This window comes from Podarcis melisellensis (genome assembly GCF_964234715.1).
Source record: "Podarcis melisellensis genome assembly, chromosome: 2".
Classification (NCBI taxonomy): Eukaryota; Metazoa; Chordata; class Lepidosauria; order Squamata; family Lacertidae; genus Podarcis; species Podarcis melisellensis.
In genome coordinates, this window is record NC_138529.1 from 75,591,037 (window position 1) to 75,606,982 (window position 15,946).

The 15,946-nt window shown below is 41.8% G+C and overlaps 1 protein-coding gene and 1 long non-coding RNA gene across 2 annotated transcripts in view; one reads left to right on the forward strand and one right to left on the reverse strand.

Moving 5' to 3' along the window:
* LOC309364312 overlaps window positions 1-15,946 on the reverse strand; it is a 768,778-nt gene that overhangs the window by 568,646 nt on the left and 184,186 nt on the right. The window lies entirely within an intron of this gene.
* Window positions 1-15,946, forward strand: part of SLC6A11 (solute carrier family 6 member 11) — a 102,601-nt gene that overhangs the window by 30,083 nt on the left and 56,572 nt on the right. Inside the window, exons 6-7 of the mRNA XM_081901204.1 lie at window positions 832-964; window positions 14,807-14,941. Coding sequence (XP_081757330.1) covers window positions 832-964; window positions 14,807-14,941 — 268 coding nt within the window. The remainder of the gene's footprint in view (window positions 1-831; window positions 965-14,806; window positions 14,942-15,946) is intronic.

The following is a 15,946-nucleotide window of genomic DNA, read 5'->3' on the forward strand; positions in this document are numbered from 1 at the left end:
AAACCGCGCCCTGCAACCATCATCTGAGGCCCTTCTTCATGTGGCTGCTCCACAAGAGGTTCGGAGGGTGGCAACACAAGAGTAGATTTTTTTTTTCTGCAGTGGCAGTGGCTCCCTCAGGGAGGCTTGCCTGGTGTTTTCAATACATACTGTTAGGCGCCAGGTGAAAACATCCCTCTATGATAGGGTCATCCAGCTTGCTGCCTGTGGTCCACATGTGGTCTGCAAAGCCTTTTTTGTGAACCTCAGCAACATTCAAGAATAAAACATCTTAAAGCCTTATAAAAATGATTTTTTGTGTCATGCTAGAATTGTGTTTGATCCAGCCAGATTGTTTCCATGGTACATATCAGGCTAATGTGGGGACCTGACTGTGGTTACTTTTTTACTCAATATATTGTATGTCTGGTAAATGCGTACCAGACTTGAATCAAGATAGCAGCTAAATGGAATAGCTTGCCTTTGGTTTGATGGTACAATTTCTACCACAAGCAAATTGTCTTGGTTTACAGAGTATGCACTCCACATAAAAGTGGTCACGGCGCAGTTGCCTTTTTGTGCTTGTTCTGAGTGTATGAAGCTGTTGTATGAATGGGAACCAACTTTTGACACATGTGACTTTCCACATTTAGTTGGCAGTTTTGCAGATTACCTTGTTGTTATACTAATTGTAACACTAGCCAATGTGAAAGGTATCATAATAATTGATAATGATTCTTGCTTAGCACATTGATAGATTTCTAGCAATTCTTTTGCCCTCTTTCTTTCAAACTTTCTATAGACTTCATTAAAAGTTTCCAGCAATTTATGGCTTCTTTTATTCTTGTGCAGACGCAGGGTGTTGGCCATATCTGATGGAATTGAACACATTGGGAATCTTCGCTGGGAACTGGCACTATGTCTTTTGGCAGCCTGGACTATTTGCTATTTTTGCATATGGAAAGGAACCAAGTCAACTGGCAAGGTAAAAGTAATGGTTCTATATACTATGTAAGCTTATGATAGCTTGTCATACTTGACAGAATCCTACCATTGCAGCCCCATTGGCACAAAAGGCTTCCCACAACACTGCTGCTTCCTCTCCTGTCTCTTCCAGCAACATGTGCCCCCAAATCAGCTCCAGGGGGCTGAGGGACCCTCCAGAGCCAGTTTTGGTGTGGAGAGGAGAGCATGTGGAAGTCCCTTTGCACCAGCAGATGTCTGCTACCACAGCTTTCAATACAATCCACTGTATTGAAACTGTAATATTATTTAGGCTGAAAGCCTATGCACTATTATCTGGGAGTAAGTTATATTAAAGCAAAAAGGGCTTACTTCTGAGCAGATGTGTATAACTTCAGACTGTTAGTATGAATAAACAAACAATAGCAGTATCTTTCACATATATGAAACTTGCCTTTTGCAAAACAGCTTAAGATTTCTGGAAAGGCAAGCTCGTCTAATCAGCAGAAAGGAATGAGAAATTTATGTACAGTACTGTTTTGGTAAACACAAGATGAGGCCAGCCACAGAAATCATGTAAATGTAAGTTGATAGGGCTGTGATTTGCTATGAAATTGTCAAGTTCATTGTGTTCACAGAATTTAGGCAGCATTTATTTAGAAACACTATTCTTGACACTTCTGTTAATGCAGAAATGAATATTTACCCGCATTCAAAGTACAGTGAATTTCACAGATTCAAAGCCAGCAAATTACAATACTGTTGTAATTTACAAATTACAATATCGTTCTGCTGCATCTCAATGCAGTTAAGATCCTTAACAAAACCCATGTGCTTTCCCCCAAGTACAAGCAGGGATAGTCTGCGGCATTTGGGCACCTGAGGTGAAACACCTCACTCCTACCCCCATTATGAGTTTCTCCTCAAGAGTTTCTCCTCAAGAAGTTGTTGCAGAGTCTTCCCCACCAAGTGGCAGATGGGAGAGATCATTTCTAGATTCCCTTCACCCGCCCAGCAGCAAATTGGAGTAGGGAGAAAATCTCTCAGTGGCAAAGCTGGGTGGTGGAATGCCTCCCCTCTCATTGACTCAGCAGATGGGGAGGTGTTCGGCAGAGCTTTGCTACTGGTTCCTCTCTGCCCATTGAGGCTGGGCAGACTGGCAGCAAAACTGAGAGCAAGGATGCCACCTGAGGCAGCTGCCTCATCCTGCCTCATAAGCTGGCTGGCTCTGAGTAAAAGATAGCTTGCTTCTGAGCACAGGGAGCCATTGTACACTGCTGAATCCTCAGTGTTCTTAGTCACCCAGTGATATCCAAATACCTACTTCAAGGTTTCTGAAGGACTTGTGTGTGTGTGTGCTCACAGAAATTTCTTTTCTATGAAAAGCTGACTGTCACATATCGCAAAATGTTTGCTTCAAAAAGTTTTATATGTGTCAATGCAAGGCACATCTGCATGAGAGCAGTGTGGGGGGCACTTTTATTTTTATTGCATTTATTTGATGCTTATTATATAAAATGTCTCAAAGCAACTTACAATTGCAAGCTCCTTAAATCCGTTATTTTAATCATGCTGGCATCCTTTTGGATTGTTTGTTACTTTAACATCTCAAATAAAATTATTATTAATGTGGCCTTTAAAAAATGGATTCCAAAGTACCTGAACTGGTTTGACCCCCCCCCCCCCAGGAATAGTCTGGGTCTGAAGGTTTTGTACACTGGACTTTATGAATACTAGATGATTGAAGTATTAATTTGTCAAGCCTTTTAATTTAATTTGCAGTACAAGCTGTTGCTTGTCTACTCAGTAGTAAGCCCTATTGAATTCAGTGGGGCTTACACTTAGGAAAGTGTGCATAGGACCTTTGTGCATACTGCTCTTATAGATTTTGTGGCTTTAGTGTAATTTTTGTTTATTTTTAACTTGGTTTATTTGGATCTGAAATTTTATAAATTTTGGGAATTTAATTGAAGGACAGGGTATACATCACTTTAATAAATAGGTTTTTTAAAAAATGGCCACCCACTTCACTTAGAATCCTTACTTTCTAAGTGACCTTTCCTGAACATGGTGTCTTCTAGATGTTTTGGACTAAAATTCCCATTCGCCCTGGCCATCACAAGTGGAGGCACCAGTTTGAAGAAGACTGATCTAAGGTTATTCTTGCTAAAAAAAAAAAAAGTATATCAAATACTAGACTGGTTCACACATCACAGTGAGCTACAGTAAAAAAGGAAAGGGGGCTTGCTATGCTGGTACAAGCTTCTTGGTTGCTCCTGTTTTGCCTTGTTTTGCTCTGCCTGGAGCAAGGAGAAGCAAAAGCCTTAGCTTAGCATTGCATATGAGAAGTGGACATGCTTTATTACTCTCTGAAGAAACTACTTAAATGAATAGTTGATTAAAGCCTGAAATACTACGTCATACAACCAAAACTAGCCATGATTCTGCAATGGAGGAATCATTTTATTGTGCTGTCAGAGTAGTGTTAAGCCTTCATTCAGATGTAGTGGGGAGATGCTTATCTTTAAACAATCTTTAAACAATCAAATGACCATTGCTAGCTCTGTAAGAAACTCATCATGCAAAAAAAAAAGAGTTTTTGATTCTGTAAATTGGCCTTTTGAAATACCGTCATTATGGTTTACTGATGTGAAAAAAGCTTCAAAACATGGAATTGGAACCTAATCTTGCTTTCGCATTGTTCAGAGTCAACAGATTCTCCTTATGTATAGTTGTACTAGAATACATAATCAGTGGGAATGGAAAAGGTAATTTTTGCTTACTGAAAAGTAGCAATTTGTTCAAAATTCCATTGCTGCACTTTCCAGTGAAGCTCATAAGTGCTGTGGTGTGTGTATGTGACTAGTATGTGTTAAAGTACAAGGCTATGGTATGCCTTATTGAATCACAGAACTTTAAGAACATAAGTGGCTGCTTGATCAGGCTAAAGGCCTATCTAGTTCAGCATCCTGTTCTCATACTGGCCAACCAGATGTCTTTAGGAAACTAGTGAGCAGTACCTGAGTACAATAGCACTATCTCCATTTGGTATAGAAACGTGGGTGGTGCTGTAGTCTAAACCATTGAGCCTCTTGGGCTTGCCAGTCAGAAGGTCAGCGTTTCCAATCCATGTGACGGGGTGAGCTCCTATTGCTCTGTCCCTGTTTCTGCCAACCTAGCAGTTTGAAAGCATACCAGTGCAAGTCAATAAATAGGTATCGCTGTGGCGGGAAGGTAAACGGCATTTCCATGCACTCTGGCACTCGCCACAGTGTCCTGTTGTGCCAGAAACGGTTTAGTCATGCTGGTCATATGACCTGGAAAGCTGTCTGTAGACAAACACCGTCACCCTCAGCCTGAAAAGTGAGATGAGTGCCACACCCCATAGTCACCTTTGAGTAGATTTAACCATCCAAGGGTCCTTTACCTTTACTTTTTTACCATTTGGTATTCCCAGCAACTGGTAGGCAGAACTGTCTAGCATTCTCAAGACAGCCATCACTGTTTCTTAAACCAGTTCCAACCAATCAGTGAAAAAGTTGGAAAGGTAAGAGTCATCATATGAAGTGCAAAAAAAATTCTCTGTGAAAATTTGCCTTCCTCTATATGCTTCTGTCCACTGATGTTGTCTGGCAGAGTTTTTCACGTTTTCTTCTTTCATGAAAACCTTTGCACACTGACCAAGAAATATCTACTTGTTGCAGAGGATTCTGATGATTATTTTTGAGTGCGCATTCTGTTAGGCTGGGTGCTTTGGGACATAATATTCATGTCTTGCTAAACCATATTTGTCAAGCTGAGATCTCAGCAGGTGCTAGGTGCATCACCAAAATTTGCAGCTACTTGGTTTGCTAATAAATCTAGACAGTTCATAATGCTAAAACATATTAAATCAAGGAGCATTTCACCAAAACTATTTTCTGGCTCAGGACATAAAACATTCTGCACATTGGTGGCAGCATTCAGCAGATGAGATGCTAAAAGGCAGGTTCGTTGTAGGCACATCCTCAAAGATTCATTAATATTAAACCCTCTTCATCAGTGCTATTTTTCTAGAAAAAGAGGTTCTGGAGCTCACCATGAACTTCTTCCTTGTTCTCTTAGAATGGAAATAGTGCCCACCTGAGAAGTGCCAGAGCTGAGCTCTAGTAAGATCTTGCGGGGGTGGGGGGAACCCTGGTCTTCATCTGACCAGAATTATGAAGTTACATGAAATACCAAGCTAGTACATTGTTTTTGTGCCACATCTCCTGCTACGTGGACTTTCCAGATGCTTTGGATTTCTGCCATTTTTCTTATCCTGAAATGTTTTGAGCCAGAAAGTATTGCTCATTTCTGGAGATAGTAACATCTGGCAGTGGTGTATTCATCCTTTGACTGAAATTCTCAAACTGACAATAACATTACAAATTCAGTTGCCAGTCACTTATCACCAATTTTTTTTTTGCTTGTTTAGAGGAGAGTGAGGATAAGAAAGCTCTCATGCAGAGGTGAAGTTAAGCCAACCTAACATGTGCACATGTTCATAAAGTTAAGGAACAGTGCCCATGTACCTTTCACCTTCTAACTCTAAAGTAATCTCATCAGAAGGAGTTAAGCTGTACTTGCCAGCAGTTAAGACTCAGTCAGTAGTTCCACACAGAAAATTTATTTTTTTCAATAGTAGACTGAATAAGGAGTCTAATGGATTCAATGAGGCATAAAGAAAAAGTGTAAAGGGACAGCAGAGGAAAATAAAAGAGAAAGATGTGCGAAAAAAGAAAGGAACTGGGGACCATTGTAAGTCTTTAGGAAAGGGAACTAGGCAGCAATGATTATATCTCCTGAAGTGTCTTTTGTTTCAGCTTGAAGTAATAGCAGAGAATAGTCCTTCATAGTGAGGCTTTAACATGCAGCCCAAGATTGATCTCTGTATTCAGAGGAGGAAAGTAGAACATTCATGAGATGCATGCAGAGTTTTAGGCTTTCCTGCCTTTTCTCGTTGAAGTTTTAAAACACTGAAAAATGTTTTCTTCTCTTAACACATTGGTGAGGATTTAAGGAAATCTCAGAGCAGCTTGCTGCAGAAGTCTTTCTGCAGCACTGCAATGGTATTTCACATGCAACTGCAATCAGCATGGAATTGCAATAAAAACAATCTATTTAATCCCTCACCCCACGTGGTTTTCTGTTGCAGATATCTTTAATTGGCACCGGAGACTAGATTAGGCTTCAGTCTAATAGACATGAAAAGGAATTCAGCTTCACCCTAAAAATTAAGCAGGGTTTTTTTTGGCTGTGACAATGCATATATTGAGGAACTTGAGGGTCATTCCCATGTGAGAGATAACGTAGGGTAGTTTTCAGTCTCAGTTATACAAGTGGCCTCATCACCTGAATTTAATATTTTCCTTTTTTACAATCAGAGCTTCTGATTTTTCCTCCACCCTGTCTATTTTTAAAAAGGTAGTACAGGGAAGCGGCTTAATAATACTAGGTAATTAAATGACTGATATAATAAAAAGATAAATATTTTTATGCACAACTACAGTGATTATTTCAGTGTTAATAAATTATGACTTGGCATATTCAATCTGTATTACTCACATAAATCTCATACAAATGAAAGTGTATGTGCAGATGATTAATTTTTTCTCATATAGTCAGAATCACATTTTAGCCACTTTAGATAAGAAGGGGTGGCAGTGAAAAACTTTTGCAGACAATTTGAGTTTGCCAGTAGACTCTGTAAAGAGTTATGCAGAATAGCTGAATAACTTTTTGCATCTAAGGCAAAAAATAATAATAATAAAATCTAAAAACCCAGCCTCATTTTGAAATTATGTTAAAACTTTGATGGCAGTTATGCAGCCTTTAATGTAATCCCAAATCTGACAACTGAGATGAATATCAGTCTTCATAACTGATTCCATTCACTCATACATTTTAAACATTGTTTTTTCCTGTTGTTGAATCCCCTCTTAATTTCACATAAAATATTTTTTAAGTCATTTCACAGGTCAAACATCTGAAGAATCCCAGTGGAAGGAATAAATAATTTAAATAACACTAGTAAAAACTCATGTGCATGTGTGTGTTGGTATGTGGCCAAACATCCCCTCAGGTGCCACTAAATTTAGATTGAAGCAGAATTTCTAAATGAGTATGGAGATTTCTAGTCATACAAACGTTCAAAGAATCTTGAGGAAAGCAAAATGTGTTTCAGTAAATCTGGGCAAAGTTCTCATGGCAGTTGTAAAACATTAAACCAAAATGCAACGATAATTGTTAAACTGCAGTGAGAAAAGTCTCACTGTAAGAGATTGGGAGCCTTCAGACATCCTTTTCTTTGCACGTTCATGATGATTCGTGCACTTTATGTTATTGGGATGGTCATTTGTCTTCCCATTTTTCAGTATTGTTTGCCCCTACAAATGTTTTGGGGTGGTTATAATGTTTTCCAGTCAGTGCATATCCCTGCTGAAATCCTGTAACTTCTTATATCACAAATACTCTGGCTTTTTTGTTGTTGTCACATGTTTGTTGCGCTATAGCCCCACTGGACAGCAATAATGTGGCAGCATTTGGGGTAGCATCAACAACTAATAAAGCAGAATTAGGTAAAGGGTAAAGGGGACCCCTGACCATTAGGTCCAGTCGTGACCGACTCTGGGGTTGCAGTGCTCATCTCACTTTATTGGCCAAGGGAGCCGGCGTACAGCCTCTGGGTCATGTGGCCAGCATGACTAAGCTGCTTCTGGCGAACCAGAGCAGCGCACGGAAACGCCGTTTACCTTCCCGCCGGAGCAGTACCTATTTATCTACTTGCACTTTGACTTGCTTGAGAACTGCTAGGTTGGCAGGAGCAGGGACCGAGCAACAGGAGCTCACCCCGTCGTGGGGATTCGAACCGCCGACCTTCTGATCAGCAAATCCTAGGCTCTGTGGTTTAACCCACAGTGCCACCCATGTCCCAAAAGCAGAATTAAACCACCAGTAATGCACTGTTATTGTGTCAAGAACATTTAGCAGAATATACCTATAAAATAGCATTCTGGGGGGGCCCATTTTTGCAAAAAAAAAATCTTGATTGGCTAACAAATAACATGGTATATGCACAATACAAGTAAAGCAAATGATTAAGGTTCACTACAGCCAACTCTCTTTTCTGATTCATCTTGAAGTTGTGGTGATATAGTGTGTGAACATTAAACTGACATGCTGTGTTGTAGCAGCAGCCTGGGAAATCTATTTTTAACTTTTCCAGCTAAATTCGCCATGCTGAGTGCTTCCTATTCTGTCTCAACAGGTTAAAGATAAACTGTATCGTTCCTCCTGAGGTTTGCCTTACTTCTGGACTGGCTCTCCAGAGTTAAGCTTGCTGCATTGCAAACTGTATATACTGTGATTTTTTGATCAGAAGTCTCAGTTTATGTAATGACTCAAACTTGCAGTCCAAACAGATAGGCTAGATATTTGTTTTGTTTTCTGAGCACACTGACATTGCTGGGGCATAGCAGTGATGTGGAGGAACTATTTTGAGCATTGGTATGCAAATTAATACACTAGGCAATTAGAGGCAATTAAAACAGGATCTAGTGTAATTAGAAACGATGTTGTCCTTGTTTTATTCAGAGAAGTTTGACATGTTGGAGAAAAGAAAAGAAAAAGTACCGGAAGCTTGCAATGGTTTTTGAGATGTACCCAGTAATAATAACAGCAACAAAGCTCCATAATGACGGTACAAGTTAACATAAGGTTCCAGGTCATTAAGTGGGGAATCAAAGGGCAGAAGTTGTATTTAAGGATGGGGATAGTACCACACTGAATGTTAATGCGTAGTATGCGTGACTCAAATTTAATGTATTGTAAATGGGAGCCAATGCACCCAAAATATTACCAGTAATCCTGCAGTGCAGACTAATATAAATGTACTGTTTAATTGATACTGCAAGTCCATCTCCATGCAAGGCTGGAGGGCAATTACAAGGGTGATCATCCATTTCTCTCCCAGGAAAAATTCTCTACATTTCCACAAAACCACTCAGCCTTTGGAGTGGCTCTTGAGGCATCTCCTCTCCTGGAGTGGAGTCAATCCAACCCCTTGGCCCTCTATAGAGCTAGTGATGATGAAACACGTGAGATGGCGACTAGAGCAACATAGGCAGAAAGCTCGGAATGAATCAGGCTGAACACAGGTTGGGGCCTATTTGAAGATCTGTTTTGTGGCAGTGTAGGGAGCAAAATTACCCCCGCCCCCCGTTTCCACTGCATCAGGAAGGAGCTGTCCAGCAGAGCTCTTTCAAGTTGTTAGGGGTCTTTTACACTCTGGCTCAACAAGAGAATTTAGACCAGGGGTCAGCAAACTTTTTTCAGCAGGGGGCCAGTCCACTGTCCCTCAGACCTGGGGGGGGGGGCAGACTATACAGTGGTACCTCGGGTTACATACTGTCAGGGGTTCAGGAGCAGAGGCACAGGGGAGAGAGGAAGCGGAGAGCGAAGGGGAACAATCCGAGCGCAGCGTAGGTGAGGATGACAGTGGGGCGAGAGATTCCATGAGCCTTTCCAGCGATTCGGAAGATTCCCAGAAGGGGGCACCAATAGCCAGAGCAAGGGGGGTCCCGGGAGGGACGCACCAGAAGCAAGGGGCCAGCGGTGAATCCCAAAGCAGCAGCTGGAGATCGGGACCAGCTTCCCCACCAGAGCGTAGCGGGGGGGAAGAGTCCCATGTGTCAGGACCGGCTTCCCCTCCAGGGGGAAGAGAAGATGAGTCAGGGCTGACCACGCCCCTATCGCTGGGGGAGGGAATGGAGGGGAAGTCAGATCCAGCTAGCCCTCCCGAAGGGGGAAGCAGTGACAGGAGCAGTGTAACGGTCAGGAGGAAGGTTGCCGGCTGGGCGCGCGCGCCAAGTTCAAATGCACAGGCGCGCGGGACAGCCGGGAGCGCGGATTGGGAGCCAGGTCCTAAAGCACGCCGGAGGCAGGGGGAAGGATCCGGGGACTCTTCAGCGTCAGAAGAGTCCAGAAAGGGTAACACCCCAGCAGGCAGACGGACCCAGAGGAGAAAGGAGCAAAGGAGGAGGTGGAGCAAGGCTAGGGTCTTGAACTGGTGTCTGGGGGGAGGAGATTCAGACGGAGCTTCAGCGGTCTAGAAGTTAAGACGTAGAGCTGCGCGCCGCGTTTTTGGAAATCGAAACTGAACTTCAATAAAGACTTTTATATATAACCACGAACTGGCGTTGGTCCTTTGTGAGCTGGGACCTAGGGCAGCTCTGACACATACGCTTCAGGTTACATACGCTTCAGGTTACAGACTCCGCTCACCCAGAAATAGTACCTCGGGTTAAGAACTTTGCTTCAGGATGAGAACAGAAATCGTGCTGTGGTGGCGCGGCGGCAGCAGGAGGTCCCATTAGCTAAAGTGGTGCTTCAGGTTAAGAACAGTTTCAGGTTAAGAATGGACCTCCGGAACGAATTAAGTACTTAACCCGAGGTACCAGTGTATTTTGAAGAACAAAATGAGTGAATTCCCATGCCCCACAAATAACCCAGAGATGCATTTTAAATAAAAGGACACATTCTACACATGTAAAAACACACTGATTCCCAGACCGTCCACAGGCCGGATTTAGAAGGCGATTGGGCCTTAGTTTGCCTACCCATGATTTAGACCACTTGGCAGCCTGCTGTGAACAATCAGCGTATCACTTTGTTGACAAAATCAATCCTTTCTGACTTGGACACTATAGTTGATACAGGTCCAGTGAATTTAAACTTTGGCCTCTGCTTGCTAGATATGGGCTCAAGGATGTGGGCAGGATCCTTGGAAATGTGATTGCTACCATAGATATACTAGAGCCTTGCTTTTACAGGCTCATCAAAAAGGCCATCGGGGGACTGTTTGAGATCCATTTCAATGTGGTTTCAGGCTTGGTTATGGGACAGAGATGGCTTTGGTCCCCTTTGGGGAGTGGGACAGGGAAAGTGTGTCCCTGTAGGTTCTGTTGGACATTTTGGAAGCTTTCAATAGCATAGACCATGGTATCCTTTTGGACTGCCTTGCTGGGGTAGGACTTGGGATGAGACAGTGGCTCTGTTTCTCCTTGGAGGGGTGAACCCAGAAGCTGGTGCTGGGGACTCCTGCTTAATGCCTTTGCTGTTGACCTGTGGGGTCAACAGCATGCTATTTAACATGCTATTTAACATTTACATGAAACTGCTGGGAGGAGTTGTCTGAAGTTTCCAGTTTTAGTGTCACCAGTATGCTGAGAACACCCAGCTCTATTTCTCCTTTCCACCTAAATCCATGGAAGCTCTTCTCAATTCTAAACTGCTGTCTGACATCAGTAATGGACTGGATGAGGGTGAACAAATGGCAAGACAGAGGTGCTCTTGGTCAGTCAGAAGGCAAAACAGGGAATAGGGATTCAACCTGTGCTGCATGGGGCAACACTCCTTGTGAAGACACTGGTCCACAGTTTGGGCCTGCTCCTGGGTTCAGCCCTGAGCATGGTTGCCCAAGTCTCTGCAGTGGCCAGGAGTGCATTCACGCAGTTAAAGTGTGCCTTCTGCCATCAGGTGAAGGCCTTCTCATTCCAACCAGCTTTTGGGAATTTTAATGAAAGGGCTGGTGTGGTGCTGTTTTTATTATTTTATTGTTATGTTTTTTATTTTTTATATTTATATATAGTTATACAGTAATTCAATTATTATTATTTTTAAAAATCCCTGTATGTTTTTAAGCTGTTTGTATTTTATATGTAAGCCACTTACAGTCCCTGTCAGGGAAAAAGGTGGGGTATAAATATAATACTAATAATAATTTAAGGATGCATGAATGTGCTGCCAGAAGACAGGCTGCATAAAGACCCTTCTGTTTTTAACATTCTAATTTTACAACACTTCAATGAAAGTTCTTTATGTTTATACATTTGCTTCTGTTTATATAAATGCAGCTTTATTTGCAGTCTAAATTTAGCCTTGAACTTTCTTGTGTTTGATTTATGGATGAGTAGAAGAAAAATTCAGTGCAAATATATACAACTTGTAATCATTTTGCTTGGGATACCACAGTTAATGCAACTGTGGAAATGGCTTGACCTTTTGTTTTGGATAGTTTATGAAGGATGTAGAAGGGAGTTTTGGAGGTGTGAGACCAACCACTGGTATGCTCCTCCACCCTTGCCCTTCCTGGCTGATGAGAGCAGCCAAAGGAAGAATCATCAAGTGGGTAATGAGGGTGGCAAATTTTCTAAGGCTGGAGGTACCCTACAACTGTCTTACTGTTTTACTTTCCTGGCTTTGGGGATTTATTTATCCAATGAACTCAATATTGTAGAGTCGACATAACTGAATTGCAAGTTTAACAATTTTTTAAAAATTGAATCTGCGCACACAGACATGCACAGCTTCAAAGAAAGCAAATAGTTTCTTACACTTCCAAAGACATGTCAGTCTGCTTGTGGAGGTGGCCCATCAGCACAGTCCAACAGAGTTACCTAACATTAATGCAACATAATGGGCCACCAGAGTCCAAGCTAAAATTCCATCCCAAGCTTAACTTCCCAACCTCTTTTATACGGTTTTTGGGTTTCCATATATGGTAATGATGGGCATGCCAGTATTCCCATTGGTGTCTATATATTCTGGACACATGCAGAGTGTCTTTTCAATTTGAATTCTAATTCTTACTTCCCTGTTCCCTAACATATTCCTCTGTTTTCCCATTACTAGACAAGAACATATTGCCTAATCATTTACTCTTCATCGGTACATATAGACTTCTAACTGTAGCCTGATCTAACCATATTTCCTGCTGAAACCTGTGCCCATCGACTTCCTATTTAAAATTTTGCCCAGGCATAAATGCATCCATGTCAAAAATTATTTTTGCTTTTCTGTAATCAGCTATTTTTCTGAGTTAAATCTTAGGTTAACTCTTTCTACTTATACCTTATTGAAGTATGATTGATACATATGTGTCCATGATATTTTAGCCATATGGTAATGATGCCTCATCTTGAATTTTACAAATAAGGATTAGTTGGTTCCATCTTAATCTGGGCCTGATTATGTAATGGGCTTGGTTGCTGTATTGAAATTTATATGCCAAAAAATGGACAGGGAGAATTGTGTCCCTATAGATTCAGCTGGTTCCTCCAGTAGCTTTTGATACCATTGACTACCATATTCTTCTTGACCATAGATTAGACTGGGATGCACTGCTTCAATCTGGCTCCAGTCCTTCTTGAAGGGGCAGTTTCTAGCAGTGGTTGTGAGGGTCTCTTAGGTAAATTAGAATACCCCTGCTGAACAAGCCAAAGGCCCATCTAGTCAAGCATCCTGTTCTTGCAGACAACTAACTGCCTAAATGAAACCTGGGTGCAACAGCATTCTCCACACTTTTGATTTTGATTTACAGCAATGGTTATTCAGAGGCATGCTTGGGTCTGTGGGGTTCCTCAGGGTACATCCTGTCCCCACAAGAAATTTAACATCTACCAAAAACTATGGGGGGAAACCATCCATGGATATGAAGTGTCGTAGCACCAATATGTTGATAACATTCAGCTCTGCTTCTCCTTTCCATCGCATTTTAGGGTGGCTTTTGAGGAGCTAAACTGATGTTTGAACTTAGTAATGGACTAGATTAGTGGTTCCCAACTAGCTCAGTACTGCGGACCCCCTATTTTTCAAAAGCCAAGGCATGGACCCCCTACTTTTGAAAATTTTGGTATCTCTGTGGTAGTTTTTGTTATGTGAATGTTGCCACAGACCCTTGGGTGGGTTATGCAAACCCTCTGGGGTTCACGGACCTGCAGGTGGGAACCTTTGGACTAGATGGAAGCAAATGCCTGTCTTTCCAGGCAAGACAAAGTTGAAGTAGATGAGTAGAATTGATCTGAAAATTGGAGTTCAGCCTATCTTAGGTGGGTACTATTTCCCTTGAAACTTTTGGTTCAGAGTCTGATAATACTCCTGAGTCTGTCTGTGGACCTGGTGTTCAACTTAACTGCCTTCTTGGTTGCTACACCAAGGCTTTTGAACTTCCTCCCCTTAGATCAGCCTTTGTCAACACAATATCTTCCAGATGTTTTGGCCTATACCTCCCATCAGCTTGAGTCAGCTGGGACTGATGGAAATTGTACTCCAAACATCTGAAGGGTACCCGGTTGACAAAAGCCTGCCAAGGTGAATTTTGGGATAGTGGTAGTTCATGCTTTGGATATAGAAGGTTTCAGTTTAATACCCAGCATCTCCAGGTCAGAGTATGAATAAGTTTTGTCTGAAACCCTGGAGAGCTGCTGCCAGTCAGCTCAATACTGAGCTGGATATATCAATAGTCTGACAGTATAAGACACCTTCATTGATTTGAACCAAGCTCTCCAGATCCAGATCCCTGGCAACTAAAGTCTAGCTACAAGCCTTCCATTGCCCAGAGAGTGCAGTGGGTCAGTGCATCTGGCTGTTAACCAGAAGGTTGGTGGTTCAACCAACTAGGGATGACTGTGGGCAGAATTCCTGCACTAGATGGGTTGGACTAGATGAACTTCAGGGTCCCTTCCAACTCTACAATTCTATGATTCTATTATATACTGAATCATCATGAACAGAAGAAAATTACTTAAGAAGAACCCTGCTAGATCAGACTAAAGGCCTATCTAGTCTAACACGTTTCCACAGGGCCAACCAGCAGCCTATGGGAAGTCCACAAACAGGACATATAGGCAATATACCCCGCCTGCTGTTGATCTCCTGATAGACATCTGGATTAGTAAGGATACATAATATTATCCTCCATTTATGAACTGCAGCTGAGTACATTATTTTACATGTAACTTTTTGTTGCTAAAATAATGTGTTTTCTCCCACTTGTTCTTCATAGGTTGTATATGTAACAGCTACATTCCCTTACGTCATGCTCTTGGTACTGCTGGTTCGAGGAGTAACACTACCTGGGGCAGCTGAAGGGATAAAATTCTACTTGTACCCTGACCTATCGCGACTTTCTGATCCACAGGTAGGAGCTAATAAAATGTAAACATCCAGTGCATTGTTGTTTTCCATCATGTACCCAAACTTTTGTCTTCTGTGTTTTTATTTCAGGTTGAAACAAGGGGCAAATCCCTATAGTTTCCACTAGATGTTAAGTAAGCAAAGCCAGTTTGGAAACATTTGTGCTGTGTTTAATTGTACCTAGAGATGTAAAAAAATTCAGGAATTTTGAAACCATGAAAATAATACCATTTCCTTTATTTTTTTCTGGGGAGAGGGGTGGCTTTAGGAGAGATGTTTGGAATATATGCAATACATACTCTGTTATCAAACCAACACTGGTTTTACTGCTTCAATGCCATAAAATGTATCATTCATAACTTAATTAGCATATCAGATTGTACTGCTTGACATATTAATGAAATTTACAGAGAAATCCTATGTATATTTTCTTAAAAGCAAGACTTGCTTATTTTATATCTGGAACAACTGTTGCCGTATTATATTTCTTTACTTTTTCAAGCAAATTGGTTTAAATCTTGGGTGGCTACTCCATGGCCCCATCAGTAGCTGCAGCTTTATCTCCCATTAGCCCCTGTCAGCATAGCCAATGTTCAGGGATGATGAGGGTCCAACAGCAGCTGGATGGAAGGCCACAGGTTCCCTACTCCTGAAATAGAGATGTGCTGCTTGAGAGCACGGATGTTGTGGGCACGATCCAATATGCATCTGATAGTCAAGCAACCACATTAGTTAAATCACTCTAAATGTCAATAGTTTCACACACACACACACACTCGCTATACTAAAATTAGTATGTGACAAATGGAAGCATCCACACCACCTTTATTTCAATGCAGAACAGGCTTAGAGACACTTTACTTCAGGCATGGGCAAACTCCGGCCCAGCAGATGTTTGGGACTACAATTCCCATCATCCCTAGCTAACAGGACCAGTGGTCAGGGATGATGGGAGTTGTAGTCCAAAACGTCTGGAGGCCTGGAGTTTGCCTGTGCCTGCTTTAATTGT